Source organism: Anastrepha ludens, chromosome 2 (genome assembly GCF_028408465.1).
Source record: "Anastrepha ludens isolate Willacy chromosome 2, idAnaLude1.1, whole genome shotgun sequence".
NCBI lineage: Eukaryota > Metazoa > Arthropoda > Insecta > Diptera > Tephritidae > Anastrepha > Anastrepha ludens.
In genome coordinates this window covers 11,103,990-11,129,601 of record NC_071498.1, presented here as the reverse complement: position 1 = coordinate 11,129,601, position 25,612 = coordinate 11,103,990, and the positions used below count along the sequence as shown (strand labels likewise).

Below are 25,612 nucleotides of genomic sequence, written 5' to 3'. Positions count from 1 at the left end.
AAATCAGAAATAACTGCAGCGCACAAAAAAAAACACGTCTACCTTAGGTTTTGCACTTAAATAATTTAAAAAATTCGGCCCCGATAGATACGTTCCTTAGAAAAGCGTGCAAAAAACCTTAAATCGTGTAAAACAATGCCTGCGACATATTGTAAATTTGGGGATATGTTCCACAACTTTAAAAAGTCGAGTAAGGTGAAGAAACTCTAAATATTTTTCTAAAAAACCGTGCAACAAAAGTAATAATGAAATCCATATTACATAAAACAAAAACAATTACTTTTTATTACAAGAAAAATTAAAATGAGTGCACAGTGAAAATTCAACCCATAAGTGCAAAACATAAAAACTCAAATTGAAATTAGGAATAAAAATCAATTTTGCAACTATTCATATTAATAACAGGCGCACACGTTTATTACGGACTGTTCCAGAAATGCTATCATCAGTAGATGTGTCAGATATGTCTAGCACAACTGTCGGGTTTGGTTCAAATGAAGAATTTCATTCGTTATTAACGACCTCTGCTGTTTTTTTTGATGTTATAAAGTCTGTTATTAGCGGCTGTTTTTTTGGTTTTTCAAGTTGCTTATATACTTCTTGATATCCAGCTACACAAAACTTAACATTATGTTGAAATTTTAATGCACGCTCCATATTTCATTTCAATAACAAAATAGTGTCACCCGAAAAAAAAAACGATAAGTATTGAAAAAAGTGTCTATGCATCCAGTTCTGCTCGCCCGTGTAAGAGAACTGCCTATATCCACTTATTATTCCAAAGAAAATGAAGTCGTATCGGTGCCAGCATTCAAAGCGATTACCTCAGGCGTTGTAGGTGCACCCAAACGTACCCACTCACGCTTCAAACCAGCGTCCTGCCGCGCCGATTGCAGAGCCTGTTGCACCGCGAATATAGAACTGACCGCCAGACAGGCCGGTGGCTCACCGGTAGCCTTAGAACGCATAAATCCAGCAGGGTTGGGGTTCTTTTGCAGCAGTTCTACGCGAAAATCAATGGGTATGTCCTTGGCACCTGGAGGTTTATAATTCCAGGTACGATTAGTTAGCAGCTCTCCGGTTTGACGATTATATACCAAATGCTCGGTTAGCCAGTAGCCAAGCAGCATAACAAATGCGCCCTCAACTTGTCCGATATCAACGTAAGGACTCAGACTCTCACCAGCATCCTCTAGTATATCTACGCGTTCAATTAAATGGTTGCCAGTTAAAATGTCTAACTTTATTTCGGTTAGCGCCAAACCAAAAACAGAGTAGTCCTGCATGTCACCCTCCTTATAATGCTCACTTTGAACCATATTTATTTTTCTAGTCCAGGCTTCTTCCACAATTTTGGGCCAGCTGGCATTTTTACCGAGCGCTGCCTTGACCGGCGCCAGGCGTTCATTGAGCGTGTAGCAGGCCTTCCGTACAGCGAAACAAAGGCTCTCGCTGCCCAATGAACCGCCGGTAACATCCGAATTAGCGCCATTGATTGTGTCGCTATACTCGATTTTCACAAACGATACCGGTATGCCAAGTGTGTAGGCGGCAACTTGCGCAATTTTTGTGTTCATACCTAAAATAAAGAAAGAGTACGTTTGTGTTTAGGTACTTATGGAAATGGCTTACATAGACCCACCTTGGCCCATCTCTATGCCGCCATGTACAATGACTACAGTACCGTCTACGTGATATATGGCTACAGTGGCAGCAAATTGTCCCAACAGATGCATTGGGAATTCCATTATGGCCAACCCAATTCCTCGCTTCACCCAACGATTCTTCTCATTGAATGCTTCAATTTGCTTTCGTCGTTCGCTATACTCAGTCGACTTTAAAAATCGTGGTAACAGTTCAACCATTTTATTTCCTGGTTTTATATTGATTAGACGCGCATCAGCGGGATCTATCTTTGCCTCAAATGCCATGTGCTCTAATATGTTCTCTATCATAGCAATAGCTTCGAGCGAACCAGGTGCTCGACACCACGCCGAACTGGGTGCATCGGTGATGACTGGCTGCCCTGATATGTGCGAGTTCAAATTGTTGAGTTCATAGCAATTTCTCGCTGCCTCGGCTGTGTAATCCTCGACCGGATTCTCATTCAATGTGCAACCGGCATCTTCGTAATATATATTCGTAAGCCCAACAATTTTCCCATTGTTTTTGATGTGAAAGTCATAATCGGATTGGCAAGCCCAACGCTTGCCAACTGAATTCATCATCGACTCGATAGTCTGCACAAAGCGCGCAGGTTGACCGAGTTTGTGGGCGACTAATGACGCGGCACAAGCGACTTGGTTGCCCCTTGTGATTTTAGCACCATATCCGCCGCCGACTCGACGCACTTTTAATTGTACATCATTGACCTTCATTTGCAACATTTTGGCGATGACCGACTGTGTGTGATCCATCCATTGAGTGGAGGTCCATACTTCTAGACCGTCCTCTAACGGTACAGCTATGGTTGTATGAGGTTCCATCGTAAAGTGATACTGAGCTCCAATTTCGAAAACCCCTCTTGCTGAGATATCTGGCTGATCTGAGAGTTGAATTTCATTTTGAGAAGATGCAGTTCGCTTAACCCGCGCCATTGTTTGTGCTTCAAAGACATCGGCCATAGTGGGAAGAATTTTAACACTGGTTGGACGATTGCTGTAGATAACTTTCACTTTCGCGGCAGCACGGTTTGCAATGTCACTACTAATTGCTACAACCACACCCAATGGCTGATTATAATATTTTACGGTACCACTGCAGAATATCTCCTCCACTTCATATTGAAATGCTGCGTCGCAAAAGGTGTTGGTGCCTGGGATGTCCTTGGCTGAATAGAATGCAACCACACCCGTCATTTCCAAAGCCTCAGTAGCGTCGATCTGTTCGATATTTGCGCCTACTTTAGTGGCATTGGCAAATGCACAGTGGACAGCATTGGAAGTGGTGATAACGTCGTTCATATAGGTTGCCTCGCCAGCGCACTGAAGTAATCCTAAAATTAGAGGGTGAAGGGCATGACTTTTTACCACAAAAGAATATTGAAAAATATGAATTTAACACACCGTCCAGTTTCTGTATAGGCTGTGTGATGGGATAATTTTTCTCGATCGTTTCGAATGTTTGTAAGCCAGATGAAAGTGAGCGCTTCAGAATGTCAGCTCCACTTTTATATTCATCTCTAACCTTCTCCGCTGGCGCAAGTCTGAGCAAAGTCTTATAGAATAGTCCACAAGCCAGCACCTTGCGGTATTCGGGGCTGGGATCTGGTAACACATCATTGGGTAAAACTTCCTCATTTAGTACTTTAAATATTTGTGCTACTGTTTCCTTATCGAATAAATTGTTTCCTGCTAGGAGCTTCTCGGTACCAGTGGCATGCACAAAATCGGGATTGATGCCACCGAAGCAAATGCGTGCCGAGTTAACTAAACCCCATGTCGCTACATCCATTTCGAGTAGAAAGGCGGCATTAACAAAGGCATGCGCGTTTTGTGCTCTTGGTGTGATCTGTGGTATGAATGTTATTTTAGAATACCATAATTTGGGTTGAGAATCGCACAATTTTTGTCAAATGAGCTGAGACATAAAGACACTTACCTTGTACGAGTGATAAACAAACCTCTCGTTTGGGTACGCTGCCAATTCAAATGCAATAATTACCGCTTTACCGGAGGGTGATTTAAGATATTCCAGCAGTGGCATAGTTTTCGATTGCGCTGGGGACTCCTGAATAACAACTTGGGCATTGAGTGTCTCGAATGAAAGAAAAATATCGGAGGGAAATTCCGGATGTGCCTTTTTTATGCTGATGTTACCCGCAAGAGTGCCCATCTTGTGATTTATTTGTGATTTGAAATAACAAAGGATTTATATTAACTGAGCTGTAGAATCAACGGTTCAATTCAATGAAAAAAATGCATCTCTCCCTATTCATCTCTCTCTCTCTCTCTGCCTCAAGAAATACTCAGATCAATTTAATGAAAAAAAAATGCTTCTCTCCCACCTAATCTCTATCCCTCTCTGTCTCTCTCTCTCTCTGCTTCAATAAATACTCACATTTCGCACCGGCACATTGGCGACTAAGTCGAAATGTTGCCACAACTGTTGGCAATACTCGAAGCCAGACCGTTGCTCAACTTTTTTGAAAATTTCCATAGCATCCGTCAGACTTAAGTTAGCACCCAGCGTAAGCCTTTCGCCGTCAATAGTATACCGCTTCAACTCGGGCACTGCATGCAGGTCGATAAAATGCTTGATGTTTGGCGATCGTCTGTAGACACCATGCGCTGTATTTCCCGCCACGAGTATATACTGTTCGTTGCCCACTTTGTCGAGTGCAGCGAAAACCTCGGTGAGCGAGCGTGGCCAATACCATTGCCTGTCATCTGCATAAGCCAACGTAGTAAGTTGTTGATGGCAGCTGCCCACGCATTGCCTACCCGCCATTGGACAACCGACAAATTCGAAATCTTCAATGTCGCCACAATCCTCAGGCAATCCAATATTGCTATCCACGGCAAATGATTTCATGGCATCCAAAATGGGCCGATAACCGGTGCAGCGACAAATATTGCCACCAAATGAGTTCTCCACTTCCTCCATAGTAACCTGACCGCCTTTAGACTCCAGCAGCCCATACATATTCATCACCATGGCAGGTGAGCAAAACCCACATTGTGTGCCATTGAGCTGGGCCAAACGCTTTTGAATTGGGTGATAACCAATTCGTTTGCCGCCAATGCCTTCGGATGTGGTGATCTGCCAATCCGCACAAGTATTCAACAGCGTCAGACACTTAAATGATCAACAAGTAATACATTTTCAAAATAAAGGAAATCATAGGTATCTGTTGTACATAAACGACTCACCGAATTAAGTGCCCAAGTGCGAGTCTCGCCGCTTGTTGGATGCTTGCCTCTGGCGACGCAAATGCAAGCGCCACAACCACCCTCCAGACACATGAATTTTGTTGCTGTTAGTTGAGCGTGCTCGCGAATGAAGGTGCTCAGCGTGATGTCGGCCGGCAAGCTGGACAGGTCCACTGCGATAGCCCAAGTAAAATCGAAACTATGTTATGAGCTGTAATATAGTGTAACCGCTGCAGCGTTGGCTTACCGTTATAAGGCGTGCCATTGATGACGAAACAAGTAGCCATTTGTTCGCCGCTTTTCCAAGTCACCGAATTTTCAAAATATTTGCTTGTACGACGAAGTAGGCGTAAAAAACTGAACTAGTAAAAGTTAGATATGACTTTGGTTTTTATTTATTTATTTGGTTTTCGTTTATCTCGATATTTCAAGTTGCGGCACAAATGAGTATAAACCGCGAGGTCCGATGTTCGCGGAGTGACTAGCAAGTGTCATTGTGCTTATGTTGCTATCTACCGCAACCTTCTCGATCGCCACTTGTTTTTTAATAAAAGTAAACGGAGGCTCGACTGGCAGAAACGACTAATGATGACTGCAAAAAATTATGTAATGCCATAAATGAGATAAAGCGTTACCTTTTTATTTATTTTAAAACCGGTTCTCTTCAAGTATAATGGGTTACTCGTTTCAAATGCTATGAACAGCTGAAACTCTTAATGCGATCAATAGTGCCTAGTTTTGTTATCAGTGCATTAAATATTTAAATACAGTTTGTGGTGGAGATAGAGATACATATGTATGTTTATGTAGGTATATGTACCTGTGCGCTGGTTAATTATACCTATTCAAACGTAGAGTTGTTTTTAAGTGTTCAAGCTGTGCATTCGTATTAACAAATATACTAGAAATGCCAATCCCGGCAGTCCAGCAATACCGTAATTTCGGGATCTCGGGATATAGGTGCTTTTTTAAGTATCTAAACTGCATGGTTAGTGGATATGGATATCGGTGATGATCAAGGGGATTTGGCTAGGATGTATTAGTTATTTTCGACGTTAAAGTGTAGGAAATGAATGCAAACGAAACTGCACATGGTGTTTACCTCTCAAAACTTTGCATGAAAGTGCAGAGAATTCTAGATAAAATGGATGATTGGTGTACGATACAAGGTCTTTCCGTCAAACCGAACAAGTGTTGTTCATGAGAAAATGGAAATCGGATGGGCTTTGGTTTCCAGTACTCAAAGGTGTGACACTCAGTCTTGCTGTCGAAGTTAAATATAATATCTAGAAGTTATATTGGATAAGAAATTGACTTGGAAGACACATGTTTCGCTGAAGGTGGCTGGCGCATTAAAGCAATTGCAACCTGTTGTGGTCTTGGGGCTATACAGAAAATTTATCTGACCAATCATCACCTCGGTAGTTTGGTGGCGACGAGCGATGGTTAAGTCCACACGTCAGGAACTATACAGACTTTCATTCAAAGACATTTTATGGATATTTTCTTTACCGATGGGTCGAAGGATGCAATAGGTTTTAGAGTTGGATGGTACTTAAACGATAGTATTTAATATCATTACGCTATGGGAAATTTTTACCATTCTGAAAGTAGCAGATTGGAGTCTTTAGTGACAGTTAAACTACACTGAGGGCCCTGGAAAACGTAAAGCAAACCTCAAAGATTATTCACGAATGTTGGATGAAGCTTAATTTTGTTGCAAGAAAACGAAATCGCCGATGAATGGGCCAACTGCGCACCAGCGGTTACCCCACAGGGACCAGAGCCAATAATCGGAATCATGAATTAGATTAGCGATTATGTATGCAATTTACATAAAAAGCAATGGTCCAGTCCAGAACGCTAAAGAACTGCAAAGTGTTTTCTGGCAAGACCGAACAGAAAACTATCGAACTTTTTTCTAAAGCTTGCTTGAAAAGACGTTTGGTTGATGGTCGGAATTATTATAGACTTAACACATGGAGTCAGCATATGACTACCATTAGAATCATTGAGAACTTGATTTATCTGTTTTGTTTAGAGGAGCTGGATAGCACTGAGCACTTTCTCTGTGAGTCTCTTGCCTTTGCTAGATCAATTCTACGAATTTTGTGGTCCAATGTCGTTAGAATGGGTAAAATTCGCTCTTCCAACCGGAGTTTATTTTCAGATTTGCCAAATAGTCTGGAAAATTCTCACAGGACTAGAATTGAATAGAATAGAAATATGATAGAATTCTTTGTCTCTGTTTTTATTCCACCCTATCTCTTTTCCTCCGTAGCTTCTCCCATTTCCTTCTTTACTATCAACCCTTTTACTTTCCAGAGCTTCGAATACAGTGAACTTTTCTGCCTCAGTGCTGTAAGAGTTACCTGTTCTACCACTCCCTTTTGCAGCCATCACCGCCATGTTTAGCAAAGTAGCTACTTCAACCCACAAGCGAGATTGGCGGTTGACCACAAAGAGAGAGGCTGCAAATGGACGAAACTGATGTTATCTGTCACATCCGAACGACTGTCGCAGATCCTCCTGTCATTAAGTAGAAGCGACTGTAGGCGGTTGGACTAATTGACGGATCACTTTCTACGGGCGAAGCATTATCCATGTGCTTCTGGCATGTAGGCATCTCAGACAGTTCACTATGCCCAGTATGTGGAGAGGGGGGTGAGACGGCGGACCACTTTCTGTGCGTCTGCCTGGCCTTCGCGCGAATCAGACTTGAGGTCCTTGGTACTGATGTGTAAAGAAGCAACTAACCTTGGCTTCTTTGCTCCTCGGGATCTACTCAGATTTCTTCGGAGGTGCAGTACAATGGGCTTAATGGTGTCTGAGTGCTGTACTTGCAAAAAAAAAAAACCTATACATTCAAAAGTCGAAATAACCTTAGAGATGAATATAGGAATCGTGAGACAGATAAATAAGAACATAAAAGAGTAGGATTAATAGAGAGAGAGACAGAGAAATGGGATGAACCCCGAAACTCGGGATTGGTGATAATAGTGACGGAACCTGTTGCAATGTTTTTAAAGGTGTTTCTTTAATGCCTTGTTCTTTAAACCTGAAAAAATTATTTCCAGAAGTTGTTTGTATGACATAAAAAAAAGAGAAAACAAGTAAGAAAATAATAATAGTTTCCAGACCTCACGCAATATTTCACTTTGATACCTGATAAGACTTTGTTGCCATTACGACTTGGTATACGACGTTAATATTTCCTTCAAACTCTGTATTAATCAGAAATAAACTATGCTAGACGGTGTTAGGACCAAGATATTTGACAAATTTATATACAAAATAGCTTATTTACACAATGACTTTATAATGGCTTTCACCTTGCAAAGATACAAGGATCAATTCTTGGGCCCGGTCAGCTATGACAAGATATTCGATATAGAAATGCCCGATAGTACCTTTATAATCGGATAAGCAGACGATATGGCCGCAGTCACCGCGGCCCAAACTTTGAAGAAGCTCGTAGAAAACTTAGTCAAGTCATGATACGGGCACAAACCCGGCTAGATTCACGTGGCCTCAAATTAGCCACAGAGAAAACGGAGCTAATACTACTAATCAAGAAGTACGAATCCCGTTAGGAGTTAGCATGCAAACTTGCTCCTAGGCTTAAGACTGAACTCAAGATCAATTTTCTGGGCCACAATAAAACACGCAGCAGAGAAAGCCGCAAATATGGCAATCCACTCAGTAGACTGATGGCAAACATCGGGGGACTAGCCCAAAAAACGGGAAATAATGATGGCTACCACGCTCTTCATTCTCTTATACGTAGTCGAACTGTGAGTCAAATGCGCTAAAGGCAAATCACCAGTGAGAATCGTGGCTGCCAACTGCGCAGTATCAGTGCCAGCTGCTGAAGTAATAAGAGGTTCAATACCGATCGATTTACTAGCCTTTGAGAGAAAGAAGGAGTTAGCAAACCTGCAAGGTGCGAAAGGACGAAAAAGTAAGTCTATGTCAAGACCGCAGGAGAAGTGAAACACGTGGCAGATGGACGGCTAGGCTAATAAAAGACGTCGCCACATGACTAGGCTAGGTTAATAAAAGACGCCGCAACCCAAATGCTTTCAGGCTACGGGTATTTCCAGAATATTCAAAATAGGGAAATGTGAATATCCCACACGCATATACGGTGATGCCGCCGACGATGACGCTGAGCACACCTTTTTCTAATGCATGCGTTGGGGACAAGACCGTCGAACGCTGGAGAATGCAATCGGTCACATAACCACTGAAAATGTAGTCGAGAAGATGTGACGCAGCGGGGAGACATGGGAACTGATCATTGGTTTCGCAGAAAAACTTGTCCGGAAGAAATGGAAAAGCGGGATGAGGAAGATGGAACGTCACTTTAAAATAATGTGAAAGCGGTTCGAGGATGAGAAACGGTTCCGCACGAGGGGAGTTTTTCAGTCAACGGGCATTGATGCTGCATTGAGTAGGTTTAAACTCATTCGCAAAATAAACAAAGTGACTATTATTGGAAGAAATGTATGAGAAAATATACCTACTCCCATGTTGAATTTCAAATGTACACTTATCTACGCACATACTCTTACACACCATCTGATGACACCATCTTTTCAATAAGCTAGTGCGTTGGAAATTACATCCCTAGCAGATTTCCAATGAAAGCTTGGTGACATTCGGTTCAGTGGGAGCGAAGTCATTGCGTCTAAAGTGTCAGTATGTTTCACGTGTCATCGCACAGTGCGACCGATTCCCGAAAAGCTGGCCAAAACTCACAAAATTAAGTAATTGATTCAAAATTTCTTACTCGGGGGTTGTCGGGGTCGCTGATTACGAATTTGATCTTAAAATTTTGAAAATCCACCCCCTTCCACCCCTATTGGCCACCCCCTCACGTGAAATAGCGTATATTCAAGAACATAATCAAGATGCATGTAAATTTATATGTTTTCGGGGTCGCAAAATAGCAAGTGGTAGCAGCTGAATCTTGTTTTATTCAGTAACCATTACTTTTTTGAGTAACCTTTAATAGGTTTCAAAGCAGCATATGACGGCGTTGTATTACTATACAGTTTGAAAACTCAAATTTTATAAAAAAATTGCAAAAAATGTATCTACGTATTGCTGCAGCTAAAAATTTTGTGTCGAGGTATTGATATGTACTAAAGATTTCTCGTATTTTACTAACCTTCCGAAGATGATTCCATTTGGTTTTGTTCAATTTACTCTATTACAAAATCTTTCAAATGTGTACAACTTTCACTATTCATCGACAGTAATACGATGCTCAAACGAAGGCCACGTTGCGACTGAAAATACAGAGGATACTTAGGGTACAGGACGTTGCTATGAACGGTTTTCACTACTCAAGGCATTACTGTAGCCAACCCAAAGACAAAAAAACTCTATCTAGAAACTTTTTTTTCGATTTTTGGCCAGCTTTTTGGGAATCGGCCGCACTGTGCATCGGTACAAACACGAGTTTCGAACAAAGAGGTATATAAAATTTTGTTTTAAAATCGGAAAACGTTTACCGAAACATTTGAATTGATGAAAAAAGTTTATGGCGATGATTGTCCATCTCGTGCCCGAGTGCATGAGTGGTTTACACGCGTCAGAGATGGTTGTGAGGACATAAATGACAATGAACATACGCGCCCGTAAACTCAAAATCAGTAATCACCGAAAACTCCACTGAAATTAGAATTGGTATTCAAAAATGAGCCGAAATCATCGTTGAGATTCATTGAATCGAAGTTGAATATCTCCAAAACATCGATTTATCGGATTTGGGCTTACGAAAGGTCTGTGCTCGTTTCATTTCGCACAAGTTAACTGATGACCAAAAATTGCTCAGAACTCAACATTCGAAAGAACTCATTAAAGGGCGAGAAAAGACGAGCACTTCCTTTACAACATTGTAACTGGTGATGGAACGTGGTGTTTCCAACAAGAACCTGAAACTAAGCGTCAAAGTGCCGAATGGAAGGCGCCCGATGAGCCACCACCCAAAAAATCGCGTTTGGAGAAATCAAAAATTAAGTCGATGCTCATTTGTTTTTACGATTTCAAATTGTAATTGCCCACAAGGAGTTCATGCCAACGGGCTCAGCCGTTAATGCAGTATTATAATTTTGCGTTTTGAAAAGCTTGTTGTATCGCATTCGTCGAATTCGCCCTGAAGACCGCCAATGAGGAAACTGGTGCTCATTGCATGAAAATGCACCGTCTCATGGATCCACTCTTGTGACTGATTTTTGACTAGAAATTGCATTTTAACCATCAATCACTGAACTTATTCACCTGACATGGCTCCCTGTGACTTCTACTTGTTCGGAAAATTGCATTTGGCCATGAAAGGTAAACGTTTTGCGTCCGTAGAGGCCATTCAAAAGGCTTGTACCAACATCCTGAAGGACATTCCGGTCAAAGACCTGAAACACTCTTTCGAAAAGCTTTTAGATCGCGCAAAACAGTATACCGAGGCCAGAGGGGACAATTATATATAATAAATAAACTCGAAGTTATCAGAACAAAGCTCCTGTGTTTTCTATTTTAGCTCAGTCTTGTGTGGTGCAATCAAACCCTCCCTAAAGATATGCAGCGGGAAGAAATGCATATACGCTCTAACCAACCTAGCTCTATCTTAAGTTTAATAAGGGGACTAGGTTTAAGTGAGGTAATGACGAGTAGAGTGCAAAAAAGACCATGAGTTCGAAGTGCAAACCTCAAATTTATCTATATTACCTATCTATCCATGTGTAGAATGTGCTAAACGTTCCACGGAATTTCATTTCTTATATGCAGATCAATCAGTCTTTCAAAGCTTTTCCGCAGAAGGACAGAAAAATCAGTTGAACTACAATCCTTAGAAGAAACATGCGAGCTCTTGCCTTACACTGCTTAACCCTCCGATGTTCGGTGCCTTATGATGCGGTAAGTGCATCATAAGGGTCTGCCCAGACCCATACAAATAATGTAAGAAATAATTAAAAATAATTTTATTTATTTATTTGAACGGATTAGTATTAATTACGAAGAGCAATTGGGTTTACAACTATATAGTTGCATGGAATGTTCATTAAGACATATGGGACGATTACATTTGCTGCAGTTATAACGAGTTTTACGTCGCTTTTTCGAAGAAGAAGCAGCACAATGGTAGCACGATGACCGTGTTGAAGCAACTTGAGCATGTAATTGTTGCTGTGCTGCATCTGATGTCGATGGACAAGATTTCAGTCAACATTCGATTCATTGTATCTAAACCCGCTTTAAATTTATTGTAGTCCAAGATTTGATCTGGCTTGAATCCTTTCAATGGATCGGTGCTTTGACGGTAATGGGCAGTGGATAACATAATTACTGGCTTTTTCGGCTTTGCTATATACGAGCACAGAACGATATTATTATTGTGATAACAAAATAAAGTGCTTTTAACATCACGCTTCGGGTTAAGCAATTCATGCGGAATGAAGGTCTTATTTTTTCTTACAGTACCGACGAAAGCCACTCTACGATCCATCAACATTTCTGCCAAGTTGTATGTTGAAAAAAAATTGTCAGCATAAACAGTCCTACCGCTGTCCATATAATTTTCCATCAATTTAATGACGACCCGTTCGTCTTGATTCGTTTCTCGCTGGCCACCTGGTGGTTTCCCAGTATAAATTATACCTTTCAAAGGGCCACTTTCCTGCCATATTTTGCCGGCTTACTCGGAATATATTGGGTGAATCGAGTGCGCCCACGATATGGAAATAGCTGTTCATCGACGGTTACATGACAATCCGGAGTGTATGCTTTCTCTAAATTGGCCATCAGCATGAGCCATACATCGTCCAGGGCAGCAGATTTGCTTTGCTTCAACCTCTCAGCACTAGTACCACTGTTATCGAAACAGATGAAATTAGTTAAGCTCTTGAACCGATTCAATGACATAGTGGCCTTATAAATTGGCATTTTGTAACTGGCCCACAATTCTTTCGCTGGCTGAGAATTCGAGTGGAATGCACCAGCAATAAGTAGCATCCCAAAAAAAGCATACATTTCGTCTTCGTTAGTCATTACCCAAGAACGCTGTTTATTACTGGGATGCTTTTCATTCCATAGACGAAACGCTTCAACGGCTTTTCTGTTGGTTTCCCGCACAATGGTACTCACGATTTCAGGAGACAGCAATAGCTTGAAAAGAGCTTTATGACTTGGTGACGCTCCTCGTAGTGGCCCTTTACGAGTAAAAGTTGTAACATTGTGACAACGAGGCCTTCCAGGTGTTGGAGGATTTGAATTCCACATCTTACCATCTTTCGACCTGTATATAAGGCCCTGCGTAGTAGATGCGCTGCATGATTCCATTGTGGCTGAAGCCTGAAGGGCGATATCTTCTCTATACAAATCCTCAATATCATCATGGTTTTCATCCAGAACAGCCTTTAACTCGATTTCCTGTTCTATATCTGATGCTTCACCGAAGTCACCTTCATCTGGAAAATATTCATCATCTTCTACGTCACCACTTGTTTCAAATGGATCGGACTCCTGTCCCATAATTTCTTCAATTTGTGCCTGAAGTAGCTGACGTTCTTCCGGACTCACATTTGCTGCACTTAGCTTACGAAGCAAACGCGTCATCACATCAACTTCATCCATATTTACTTGTTCCATTTTATTTAAAAAAACCCTTCCCACTAATTAAAAAACACGTGTTCACTTTAATTTTCAAATGTCAACTAAAAAATTAGCTCTGCCGCTGCCTCCGCTAACAGTTTAATTGTTTACACCTAACGGTTAACCAATTTACATGAGAAGCTTATATGGGTCTGCACAGACCCATGTGAGCTTAATTAACGAAATTAGTTTAAAGTTATTATTTTTACAACAAATATAGCAAAATTAAAAATTTTGCTACTTCATTGTGTTTAGCACACTACATTTTAGGAAGTCATGGACTAAGAAGCCTCAGATATTAAAAATAAAAGATCTACATACATTTAAAGATCGAATGGGTCTGCCCAGACCCATATGAACATCGGAGGGTTAAAGAACCTGAGAATGTAACATTGGAAAAATATAAAAGATGAACTCGCCTTCAGCTGCATAGCAAACTGATAGTAAACTCATTCAGATTTGGTTGGTTTGATTGCAAGGAGCTAGTTCATATGCCACTTAGTGTCGTTTATATTTACTTCACGCAATTATAACGACATGACTCCTAAGGCTTCCGCTCTTCCATATGGGAGTACATATATTCATAAAGGGTGTCTATAATACAATCACCATAAAGTTTTTATGTGGAATCACTAATGAATTGTAATGAGTTGCTTAACAAGAAACACTTCCTTAATTTCTAGCAAACACGCAAAATAGGGCCAACAATTAAGATTACACAAGTCCCCATGTAATGACGTAAATATGTATGCGTTTATGTAAGTTATCATGTCATGCCTGCCCTAATATTTGACCCAGCAGTTAGCATTGCTTTGATCTTGTTTTTCACAAACAAGGGCAGCAATGAAAAACAGCAAATCCCTTTACGGTACCCAGGTACCCAGACTAAGAGCATTGCTTAACAATAGCTTAGCGGTGTGATCTTGTTTTTCACAAACAAGTGCAACAATGAAAAACAGCAAATCCCTTTACGGTACCCAGGTACCCAGACTAAGAGCATTGCTTAACAATAGCTTAGCGGTGTGATCTTGTTTTTCACAAACAAGTGCAACAATGAAAAACAGCAAGTCCCTTTACGGTACCCAGGTACCCAGACTAAGAGCATTGCTTAACAATAGCTTAGCGGTGTGATCTTGTTTTTCACAAACAAGTGCAGCAATGAAAAACAGCACATCCCTTTACGGTATCCAGGTACCCAGACTAAGAGCATTGCTTAACAATAGCTTAGCGGTGTGATCTTGTTTTTCACAAACAAGTGCAACAATGAAAAACAGCAAGTCCCTTTACGGTACCCAGGTACTCAGACTAAGAGCAATGCTTAACAGCAACTTAACAGTGGCGTTCGCTAACAACAACATAGACAGACAAAGGGTATTTAAGGTGGCAGCGTAGAGTAGGAAGGCAGTTATTTGATTTGTGGGTTTACGACGACAAGTCGTGGACGGGAATAAATAAAGTCCTAGAAAAGGTGTTTTAAAACTTAATTAGACTAAAAATAAAGTAATGTAAAAAAATATATTATAAAAAAGGTGTTTTAAAACTTAATTAGACTAAAAATAAAGTAATGTAAAAAATATATTATAAAAAAGGTGTTTTAAAACTTAATTAGACTAAAAATAAAGTAATGTAAAAAATATATTATAAAAAAGGTGTTTTAAAACTTAATTAGATTAAAAATAAAGTAATGTAAAAAATATATTATAAAAAAGGTGTTTTAAAACTTAACTTGTATATGGGTGTATGTGTTCATATATATGATGTGAATAAGGCGAAGAAGGTTAAAATGGAAAAATGCGCAAAGGGGCATTGAAAATTGCTTTGTACGATAGATTTCAGCTGTGAGATGATACGGAATATATTTAAACATAATCTACGAGCTACAGGCTGGTTGAAAGTAGAGTAAGCGCTACCCATTAATCGGTAGATGATTCACAATGTATACGCCATTCTAATATTTCGTCAATAATTTCATCATTCCTTGTATTTCAGTGTAGTTTAGAATGTAAAGAACCAAAAACTGTGCAGTGATAAAGTTCTTTATTTTAGAAGGGCTAACAGAAACAGTATTAAGTGCAAGATGAATGCTGAAAATGTGCATCCCTATTCACGTGCAATTTCTAACTGTGTATCGCTGGGGTTTAGAGTCTAAAAGTGGCTACACAAGTTTTGAAAATGAACCAGGAAGATTATGAAGATCTTAGTTAAACTAAACCTGGAATTGCTGACACCTTAGGATCATTAGATGAATAAGTACTCGATATGTCACACGAAAAGTTAAATATACCAAAATAAAAATTACATATAAAACGGAAACCAAGCACTGACAGGAAAAGTTACTGCTTACTTGCATACGAAAGAAGAAGATATACAGGTTCACTGGGGAAGTAGTCTTAGATACTTAAGGACATAATTATTTCTGCCATTTCTGATTAGTTTGGCTGTATGAAATGATGCCCAAAACTTAACCGTTTTCCTGATAGTCGATTTTAGAGATTATTAAAATTCTTTTTTTTCTGCATGTACGAGGTGTGTTCAAAAAGTATTGCGAATTTTGTGTTTTTTCAAAAATTATTTATTTTTTCGTTAATATCTATTTTGTGCCCTTCAAAGTAATCCCCATGAGATATTATGCACTTGTGCCATTTTTGCCATCTTCGAAGCACTTCAAAAAATCATTTTTTTTATCTTGTTCAGCTTCGAAGGAGGAGCCGTCTTTATCTCGTCAATCGTAGCGTAGCGTTGTCCTTTCATGGGCCTCTTCAGTTTCGGGAACAAGAAAAAGTCGCAGGGGGCCAGATCTGGGGAATACGGTGACTGTGGCATCATTAGAGTGCTGTTTTTGGCCAAAAAGTCGCGCACAAGCAACGATGTGTGAGCAGGGGCGTTATCGTGATGCAAGAGCTAATTTTAGTTCTTGGCGGGTTGCGGGCGTTTCTGGCGGATTGTTTCACGCAGGTAATATTCCTGTGGCAAGAGCTCATGATGCACAACGTCTCTGCAATCGAAAAAAACGATAAGCAAAACTTTTACATTCGACCGAACTTGGCGCGCTGTTTTCGGTCTTGGTTCGTGCGGCAGCTTCCATTGAGATGATTAAAAATCGAATGGCACGGGCCAATAGATATGTCTAGGTCCTCAGCAACTTCTCCAACGGTGATTCGACGATTGGCCAATACCATTTTCTTCACTTCATCAATTTCTTCGTCTATTGTTGAAGTGCTCGGGCGTCCGCCACGCTTTTCGTCGTTCACATCTTCTCGGCCTTCTGAGAACATTTTGTACCACCGATAAACGTTACTTTGGCCCAAAGTAGCTTCTCCGTATGACACAGTCAACATTCGGAATGCATCCGTGCTCTTAATTTCGTTTTTCACACAAAATTTGATACAGGTTCTTTGGTCCATCTTTTTGAGTAGGTAAAAATCGAAGACGAGCCGAAACACGTGAAGCAACACGCAAAGCAGCTGTCAACAATTAATTGAACATTCAAAATGGCCGAACTCGTCGGTATGAGTGAGAGACATGAGTACCAACTTATCGCCACAAAAAAATCGAAATTCGAAAATACGTAAGCTACGATAATTCAAAATTCGCGATACTTTTTGAACTCCCCTCGTACGTCGCAGTTCTTTAAATGTTATTTCAAGGAGGTAGTTTTTTGGTTCTCTGTTAAAGGGTAAGTCAATTAATAAAAATTAAGAATTAAAGTCAAATCAAGCACTGACAGGAAAAATGAATGGTTGATAAAAATTTGAATTTACGGTTTTTCACTAAGTGTTAACTGCTGCACATCAAGGGAAGACAATTTTTTGTATGGAAACTATTTCGCAAAATATTTTAAAAGCTGATAAGTCTTTTTAGCTATTCGTTGGCCATTGGAATAATAATTATCATATTAACAAAAATTAACTGCCAGCCCAAGCCAAATTCTATTAAAATGTGCGCGAGTTCGGTCCGTACGAGAAAAAGCTTTTCGTGTTTATTTTCATAAAGGTTTGAGTGCCAGACAATTTAGGTAGACAGTGAGAAAAAAATCTATATACTTATCTCTGTTATGCCGCATTTATTGCCAATTGACCTATATTGTAGAAAACTAGTAGCCAAATCTGCGCTAAGATTGAGAGAATCATCGATGCTCAAGACAAACAATCGGGAACACTCGCGCATGCTTCTGATGTTTCCTGGTAATTCTAATACCACCAACTTTTGTGACTCGGTAAATGCATATCTGGACACGCCTTATACAATCAAATTTTCATCCAGAGAGGACTAAGACAATGGTGTAATAACCAATGAAAACGGGGCCAGTGTATTTACTGGTGGCTGAACACACAATGATCTAGTGGGGGGTGGTGTATATTCGGAAACTATAGGCACCAAAATATCCTTTCGCCTGCCTGCTCATTGCACCGTATTCCAAGCCGAAATCTGGGAAATCTCAGATCTTCAATCTTCTAAATCTTCATTTAGTGGGATAGTCAGGCAACTCAGAGATCGCTCCCAATATGTAAACACTCATCTAAGACAGCAAAAGAGTGTTACAAATTATTAAAAATACTGGTAGAGTATTTTTCTATTCATTTACGCTGGGTGCCAGGACTCAGTAACATTAAAAGTAGCTGTAAGACAGATGAGTTCGTTAGATTTGGCTTCTCGCTACAAATTAGTCAGGATACGATTGGCACACTCTTGCCCTTTTTTGTTTTTGTTCCTTGATAAATTATAAATTCAGATGAGATTTTCAATTGAAAATAAAATACGATTTAAGAAAAACATCCCGATGCATATTATATCGCTCCTAGTCGGAACATAGGGCGGAAACATGTGTTCTCCAACGATTTCAGTCAGTCGCTTTGCATCTAATTTGGTTCCAAGTAGCGACGGAATTACTTTCGTGGGAGAATGTGCGCATCCAAGTTTGACATGGGCGACATCTGCGTTGACTTTGATTTCATCGAAAATACATTTGGACAACATTATCGTCTTCTCTTCGGATAGTAAGTCCAATCCAATTCCGTTTCCTTTTCTCATTCTGAAATTAATTGGGCACCTTTTAGTAAGCAGAAGAAGGCTTACAGTGGAGATCGTTCTCGGCGTATAATTCTGAGGTATTTGTTGAAAAATATTTGAAAACATCGACTTGTGTTATCAGACACAATCCAGGTCTCAGAGCCATATAAGAGAACCGATTTTACGCTAATATTGAAGGTATGAAAAATTGTCTCACAGGGTGCGAGATTGCCACAGCCTGTTAAGCTTATGAAACACAGTTCGTGCTTCATAAATACGAGCTGCCATATCGAGAACTGCGTAACCATCATTTGTAAATTGGCCACCGAGGTAGCGGAACTCATCCACATCTTCGATAATGATTTATTTTTTGCTTGTAACAAGAGGGGACGTGCTTTCAAGAGGGGATGTGTTTGTTGTGCGTTCTTTTCTAGTTGGCGTAGATTTGCAGTCAGCTAATATGCAAGTCACAAAGCAGATGTCGTCTAGGTCACTAAGTTTCTGGCTTAGCCTCTATTGCAGTCCTTCTGGAACTTCTACATTTGGGAGTTTTAAGACACCACCTATGCCCTCTGCATCATGTAAACTTCTAATAGAGAGACACATCATTAGTGCTGCTATTTCCAACTGCTATTTCTTTCTCTCCATGCCATCAGGAGTCGTAGTTGGAAAGAGTTGCCAGAGCCTGAATTGTGGTCAAACTCTAAAAATTACCCCGGAAACCCTATTTTTGCACTTGCACGGATGGCTCCAGGACCAAGTATGGTTTTGGCACTGGTGTCTACGTGAAATTCAGCGCGACAAAACTAGACTTTGCCCTCCAACCACTTCAAGGGTAGTTGAGTTCTGTAAATCCAGGCTGCATTATGTCGTTCTGTGTTCCCACTTCTGCAGCCATCAAAGCCACGGTTTGCGAACGGATTCTCTCAACCCACAAGCGCGCTTGGCAGGCTGAGAGAGACCTCGGATGGACAAAACTGATGGCTTTTGAAAGGATACACAAAATGGTCCAGAGAGGACCAAATAGATAGGAGAGTTTCGGTGGTATCACAAGGCGCCTGCAACTGCCCTGGGTGCGTCGAAGGACAGCCACTTCACCCAACCTATACACATCCCTCAACTAAATGCTGTACATTAATAATTTTATTTAGCTCTTACATGTTTTTGAGAAAATGCAAACAACCAACCGTATTTAGGAAATACTGTAAGCAACACTTTTACCTTCCACTCATCCATACGCATGTGGGTACATATACACTGGCGAGCGTAGCTGGATGCACGGTGACTTTTTTAAATTTCAATATTAAGACTTAGGTGGAAATTTGTTTAATTTTTCTGAATTTTGTCAAAAGTTTAATTTACAGCATGAACAATATTTCTTTTCAGTAATTTTACATTGCAAATATTGAAAAAAGTGTCTATGCATCCAGTCACGTTCGCCAGTGTAAGAGAACTGCCTATGTCTACTTATTATTCCAAAGAAAATGAAGTCGTATCGGTGCCAGCATTCAAAGCGATTACCTCAGGCGTTGTAGGTGCACCCAAACGTACCCACTCACGCTTCAAACCAGCGTCCTGCCGCGCCGATTGTAGAGCCTGTTGCACCGCGAATATAGAACTGACCGCCAGACAGCCCGGTGGCTCACCGGTAGCCTTAGAGCGCATGAATCCAGCAGGGTTGGGGTTCTTTTGCAGCAGTTCTACGCGAAAATCAATGGGTATGTCCTTGGCACCTGGAGGTTTATAATTCCAGGTACGATTAGTTAACAACTCTCCGGTTTGACGATCATATACCAAATGCTCGGTTAGCCAGTAGCCAAGCAGCATAACAAATGAGCCCTCAACTTGTCCGATATCAACGTAGGGACTCAGACTTTCACCAGCATCCTCTAGTATATCTACGCGTTCAATTAAATGGTTGCCAGTTAAAATGTCTACCTTTATTTCGGTGAGCGCCAAACCAAAAACAGAGTAGTCCTGCATGTCCCCCTCCTTATAATGCTCACTTGCGATCATATTTATTTTTCTAGTCCAGGCTTCTTCTACAATTTTCGGCCAGCTGGCGTTTTTACCGAGCGCTAGCTTGACCGGCTCCAAGCGTTTATTAAGCGTGTAGCAGGCCTTTCGTACAGCAAAACAAACGCTCTCGCTGCCCAATGAAGCTCCGGTAACATCCGAATTAGCACCATTGATTGTGTCGCTGTACTCGATTTTCACAAACGATACCGGTATGCCAAGTGTGTAGGCGGCAACTTGCGCAATTTTCGTGTTCATACCTAAAAGTAAAGAAAGAGTACGTTTGTGTTTAGTTACTTATGTAAATGGCTTACATAGACCCACCTTGACCCATCTCTATGCCGCCATGTACAATGATTACAGTACCGTCCACGTGGTATATGGCTACAGTGGCAGCAAATTGCCCAAACAGATGCATTGGGAACTCCATTATGGCCAACCCAATTCCACGCTTCATCCAACGATTCTTCTCATTGAATATTTCAATTTGCTTTCGTCGTTCGCTGTACTCAGTCGACTTTAAAAATCGTGGTAACAGTTGAACCATTTTATTTCCAAGTCTTATATTGATCAGACGTGCATCAGCGGGATCTATCTTTGCCTCAAATGCCATGTGCTCTAATATGTTTTCTATCATGGCAATAGCCTCGATCGAACCGGGTGCACGACACCACGTCGAACTGGGTGCATCGGTGATGACTGGCTGCCCCGATATGTGCGAGTTCAAGTTGTTGAGTTCATAGCAATTTCTGGCTGCCTCGGCTGTGTAATCCTCGATTGGACTCTCATTCAATGTGCAACCGGCATCTTCGTAATATGTATTTGTAAGCCCTACAATTTTTCCGTTATTTCTTATGTGAAACTCATAATCGGAATGACAAGCCCAACGCTTGCCAACTGAATTCATCATCGACTCGATAGTCTGCACAAAGCGTGCAGGTTGACCGAGTTTGTAAGCGACTAATGACGCGGCACAAGCGACTTGGTTGCCCCTTGTGATTTTAGCACCATATCCGCCGCCGACTCGACGCACTTTTAATTGTACATCATTGACCTTCATTTGCAACATTTTGGCGATGACAGATTGTGTGTGATCCATCCATTGAGTGGCGGTCCATACTTCTAGACCGTTTTCTAACGGTACAGCTATGGTTGTATGAGGCTCCATCGTAAAGTGATACTGAGCTCCAACTTCGAAAACCCCTCTTACTGAGATATCTGGCTGATCTGAGAGTTGAATTTCATTTTGAGAAGATGCAGTCCGCTTAACCCGCGCCATTGTTTGTGCTTCGAAGACATCGGCCATAGTGGGAAGAATTTTAACATTGGTTGGACGATTACTGTAGATAACTTTCACTTTCGCGGCAGCACGGTTTGCAATGTCACTACTAATTGCAACAACAACACCCAATGGCTGATTATAATATTTTACGGTACCACTGCAGAATATCTCCTCAACATCAAATAGAAATGCTGTGTCGCAAAAGGTGTTGGTGCCTGGGATATCCTTGGCTGTATAGAATGCAACCACACCCGTCATTTCCAAAGCCTCAGTAGCGTCGATCTGTTCGATATTTGCGCCTACTTTAGTGGCATTGGCGAATGCACAGTGGACAGCATTGGAAGTGGTGATAACGTCGTTCATATAGGTTGCCTCGCCAGCGCACTGAAGTAATCCTAAAATTAGAGGGTGAAGGGCATGACTTTTTAATATAAAAGAATATTGAAAAATATGAATTTAACACACCGTCCAGTTTCTGTATGGGCTGTGTGATGGGATAATTTTTCTCAATCGTTTCAAATGTTTGTAAGCCAGATGAAAGTGGGCGCTTCAGAATGTCAGCTCCACTTTTATATTCATCTCTAACCTTCTCCGCTGGCGCAAGCCTAAGCAAAGTCTTATAGAATAGTCCACAAGCCAGCGCCTTGCGGTATTCGGGGCTGGGATCTGGTAACACATCATTGGGTAAAACTTCCGCATTTAGTACTTTAAATATTTGCGCTACTGTTTCCTTATCGAATAAATTGTTTCCTGCTAGGAGCTTCTCGGTACCAGTGGCATGCACAAAATCGGGATTGATGCCACCGAAGCAAATGCGTGCCGAGTTAACTAAACCCCATGTCGCTACATCCATTTCGAGGAGAAAGGCGGCATTAACAAAGGCATGCGCGTTTTGTGCTCTTGGTGTGATCTGTGGTGTGAATGTTATTTTAGAATACCATAATTTGTGTTGAGAATCGCACAATTTTTATCAAATGAGCTGAGACATAAAGACACTTACCTTGTACGAGTGATAAACAAACCTCTCTTTTGGGTATGCTGCCAATTCAAATGCAATAATGACCGCTTTACCGGAGGGTGATTTAAGATATTCCAGCAGTGGCATACTTTTCGGTTGTGCTGGAGACTCCTGAATAACAACTTGGGCATTGAGTGTCTCGAATGAAAGAAAAACATCGGAGGGAAATTCCGGATCTGCCTTTTTTATGCTGATGTTACCCGCAAGTGTGCCCATCTTGTGATTTGAAATAAGAAAGGATTTAAATAAACTGAGCTGTAGAATAAACAGTTCAACTCAATGAAAAAATACATATCTCCTTCTTCATCTCTCTCCCGCTGACTCTCTCTCTCTGCCTCAAGAAATACTCACATTGCGCACCGGCACATTGGCGACCAAATCGAAATGTTGCCACAACTGTTGGCAATACTCGAAGCCAGACCGTTGCTCAACTTTTTTGAAAATTTCCATAGCTTCCGTCAGACTTAAGTTAGCACCCAGCATGAGCTTTTCGCCGTCAATAGTATACCGCTTCAACTCGGGCACCGCATGCAGGTCGATAAAATACTTGATATTCGGCGATCGTCTGTAGACGCCATGCGCTGTATTTCCCGCCACGAGTATATACTGTTCGTTGCCCACTTTGTCGAGTGCAGCGAAAACCTCGGTGAGCGAGCGTGGCCAATACCATTGCCTGTCATCTGCATAAGCCAACGTAGTAAGTTGTTGATGGCAGCTGCCCACGCATTGTCTACCCGCCATTGGACAACCGACAAATTCGAAATCTTCAATGTCGCCACAATCCTCAGGCAATCCAATATTGCTATCCACGGCAAATGATTTCATGGCATCCAAAATGGGCCGATAACCGGTGCAGCGACAAATATTGCCACCAAATGAGTTCTCCACTTCCTCCATAGTAACCTGACCGCCTTTAGACTCCAGCAGTCCATACATATTCATCACCATGGCAGGTGAACAAAACCCACATTGTGTGCCATTCAGCTTGGCCAAACGCTTTTGAATTGGGTGATAACCAATTCGTTTGCCGCCAATGCCTTCGGATGTGGTGATCTGCCAATCCGCACAAGTATTCAACAGCGTCAGACACTTAAATGGTCAAAAAGTAATACATTTTCAAAATAAAGGAAATCGTAGCTATCTGTTGTACATAAACGACTCACCGAATTAAGCGCCCAAGTGCGCGTCTCGCCGCTTGTTGGATGCTTACCTCTGGCGACGCAAATGCAAGCGCCACAACCACCCTCCAGACACATGAATTTTGTTGCTGTTAGTTGAGCGTGCTCGCGAATGAAGGTGTTCAGCGTGATGTCGGCCGGCAAGTCGGACAGGTCCACTGCGATAGCCCAAGAAAAATCAAAATTGTATTATAGACTGTAATATGTTGCTAAAGTGGTTACTGGATCCAATTTTCTAGCAATTTTAATATATTTGTTCTTTAAATCCTCGTAACTGATTTTGGAAGAGATTGACTGGTCCCGAATTTCAATTATTTGGAAATTAAATTAAATTTAAATTCTTATTATATCCAATCTCACCCTTGAATTGAAGTATTTTTGTGAAAAAGTCTGAAAATCTTTAAAAACAAAACATTATGCGTATTCAAATTCAATTTGGTTATTTTTATTGCAGTTCCAGACAACTGTAATACATCGGAGCAAGTACGCAAATCATCCTCTAACTACCTAATAGCTTGAAAACTATGGTTTTTTCAAGGAGAAACCTAGAATATTCACCAAAAAAATTATATATGTACATGTTTTTGAGCTTGCTAAGTCCGAATTTTTGTTCCTTTGCCTCTGCGGGTACCAATCAATTTGGGGCTACTCATTCTCTACCCAAATATTTTAGAAGCAGTGAAAAAAAAAACTGTTAAAATCGGTAAAAAATTGCCTGCTCTAGGATTTTTTAAGAAAATTTGTCGAAAAATCCTCATCGTGCGGCGTGAGCTTACCGTTGTAAGACGTGCCATTGATGATAAAACAAGTAGCCATTTCTTCGCCACTTTTGGATTCCAAGTCAGCGGATTTTCAAAATATTTGCTCTAAGACGAAGTAGGCGATAAAAGCTGAAGGATTAGAAGTTAGATTTCCCTTTGGTTTTTGTTTGTTTATTTAGTTCTCGTTTTTCCCGATATTTCAAGTTGCGGCACCGTGAGTTCCGATGTTCGCGAAGTGACTAGCAAATGTCATTGCGTTCATGCTGTTAAAAGTAAACAAAAGGAGGTTCGACTGACAGGAACGACTAATGATGACTGCAAAAAATTTATGTAGTGCCATAATTGAGATAAGGCGTTAGCTTTTTAATTAATTTTGTACTAATGAAAAGAAAAACAGTTCTCTTCAACGACAATGGGTTACTCCTTTCAAATTTTATGAGCGGCTGAAACTTGTATTCCGATCTATATTGGCTAGTTTTGTTATCAGCGTATTAGGCATTTAAATACATTTTGTGTTAGAGGTAGACATATATCTATGTATATATCTACGTATGTTAAGTATTGCTATTTAAAAATAGAGTTGTTTTTAAGTTTTGAAGTAATCATTTTACGGTAATTGAAGTTGTGCATTCGCATAAACAAATGTACTAGAAACGCCAATGCCGCTTTGTGTATATCTCGGGATTTCGTTGTCTTTTAAGTAGCTAAATTCCATGGTTAATGGATTTGAATATTGGTGATGATCAAAGGTTGCATTCCCTCGCATATACACACCCTCTGGAATGCCGTGATTTCGGCAGAATTTAATAGTAATTTTTCGA

The 25,612-nt window shown here is 40.8% G+C and overlaps 3 protein-coding genes across 4 annotated transcripts; all 3 read right to left on the bottom strand.

Annotated features, from left to right (window-relative positions):
- Positions 1-257: 257 nt before the first annotated feature.
- On the bottom strand, positions 258-5,457 carry LOC128863119 (uncharacterized). Its single transcript, XM_054102076.1, has 7 exons — positions 5,119-5,457; positions 4,872-5,044; positions 4,060-4,797; positions 3,601-3,834; positions 3,066-3,510; positions 1,643-2,995; positions 258-1,579 (listed from the first exon to the last, which is right to left on the bottom strand). Exons 1-7 carry the CDS (start codon positions 5,156-5,158, stop codon positions 774-776), a joined length of 3,789 nt encoding a protein of 1,262 aa, XP_053958051.1. The 5' UTR covers positions 5,159-5,457; the 3' UTR covers positions 258-773.
- Positions 5,458-12,536: 7,079 nt separating this feature from the next.
- LOC128871752 (piggyBac transposable element-derived protein 4-like) lies at positions 12,537-13,406 on the bottom strand. The gene has a single exon (XM_054113796.1). It carries the CDS (start codon positions 13,404-13,406, stop codon positions 12,537-12,539), a length of 870 nt encoding a protein of 289 aa, XP_053969771.1.
- A 6,255-nt stretch (positions 13,407-19,661) lies between these two features.
- Positions 19,662-25,097, bottom strand: LOC128863105 (uncharacterized). 2 transcript variants are annotated; one of them, XM_054102062.1, is made up of 8 exons: positions 24,807-25,097; positions 24,016-24,188; positions 23,204-23,941; positions 22,835-23,068; positions 22,300-22,744; positions 20,877-22,229; positions 20,004-20,812; positions 19,662-19,763 (listed from the first exon to the last, which is right to left on the bottom strand). In XM_054102062.1, exons 1-7 carry the CDS (start codon positions 24,844-24,846, stop codon positions 20,007-20,009), a joined length of 3,789 nt encoding a protein of 1,262 aa, XP_053958037.1. In that variant the 5' UTR covers positions 24,847-25,097; the 3' UTR covers positions 19,662-19,763; positions 20,004-20,006. The 2 variants fall into 2 exon arrangements, with proteins under 2 accessions (XP_053958037.1, XP_053958030.1); XM_054102055.1 differs by having other exon boundaries at positions 19,662-20,812; positions 24,807-25,096.
- Between the last annotated feature and the right edge of the window lie 515 nt (positions 25,098-25,612).

Bases quoted from the DNA above. Each gene is read 5' to 3' on its own strand.
- LOC128863119 (XM_054102076.1), bottom strand. From the start codon at position 5,158: ATGGCTACTTGTTTCGTCATCAATGGCACGCCTTATAACG. The intron at 3,835-4,059 runs GTGAGTATTTAT...ATAAATCACAAG, and splicing joins CCAATGTGCCGGTGCGAAAT to ATGGGCACTCTTGCGGGTAA. The intron at 1,580-1,642 runs GTGGGTCTATGT...TCTTTATTTTAG, and splicing joins CGGCATAGAGATGGGCCAAG to GTATGAACACAAAAATTGCG.
- LOC128871752 (XM_054113796.1), bottom strand. From the start codon at position 13,406: ATGGGACAGGAGTCCGATCCATTTGAAACAAGTGGTGACGTAGAAGAT.
- LOC128863105 (XM_054102062.1), bottom strand. From the start codon at position 24,846: ATGGCTACTTGTTTTATCATCAATGGCACGTCTTACAACG. The intron at 23,942-24,015 runs GTGAGTCGTTTA...TGACCATTTAAG, and splicing joins GCACTTGGGCGCTTAATTCG to TGTCTGACGCTGTTGAATAC. The intron at 22,745-22,834 runs GTAAGTGTCTTT...TTCACACCACAG, and splicing joins TTGTTTATCACTCGTACAAG to ATCACACCAAGAGCACAAAA.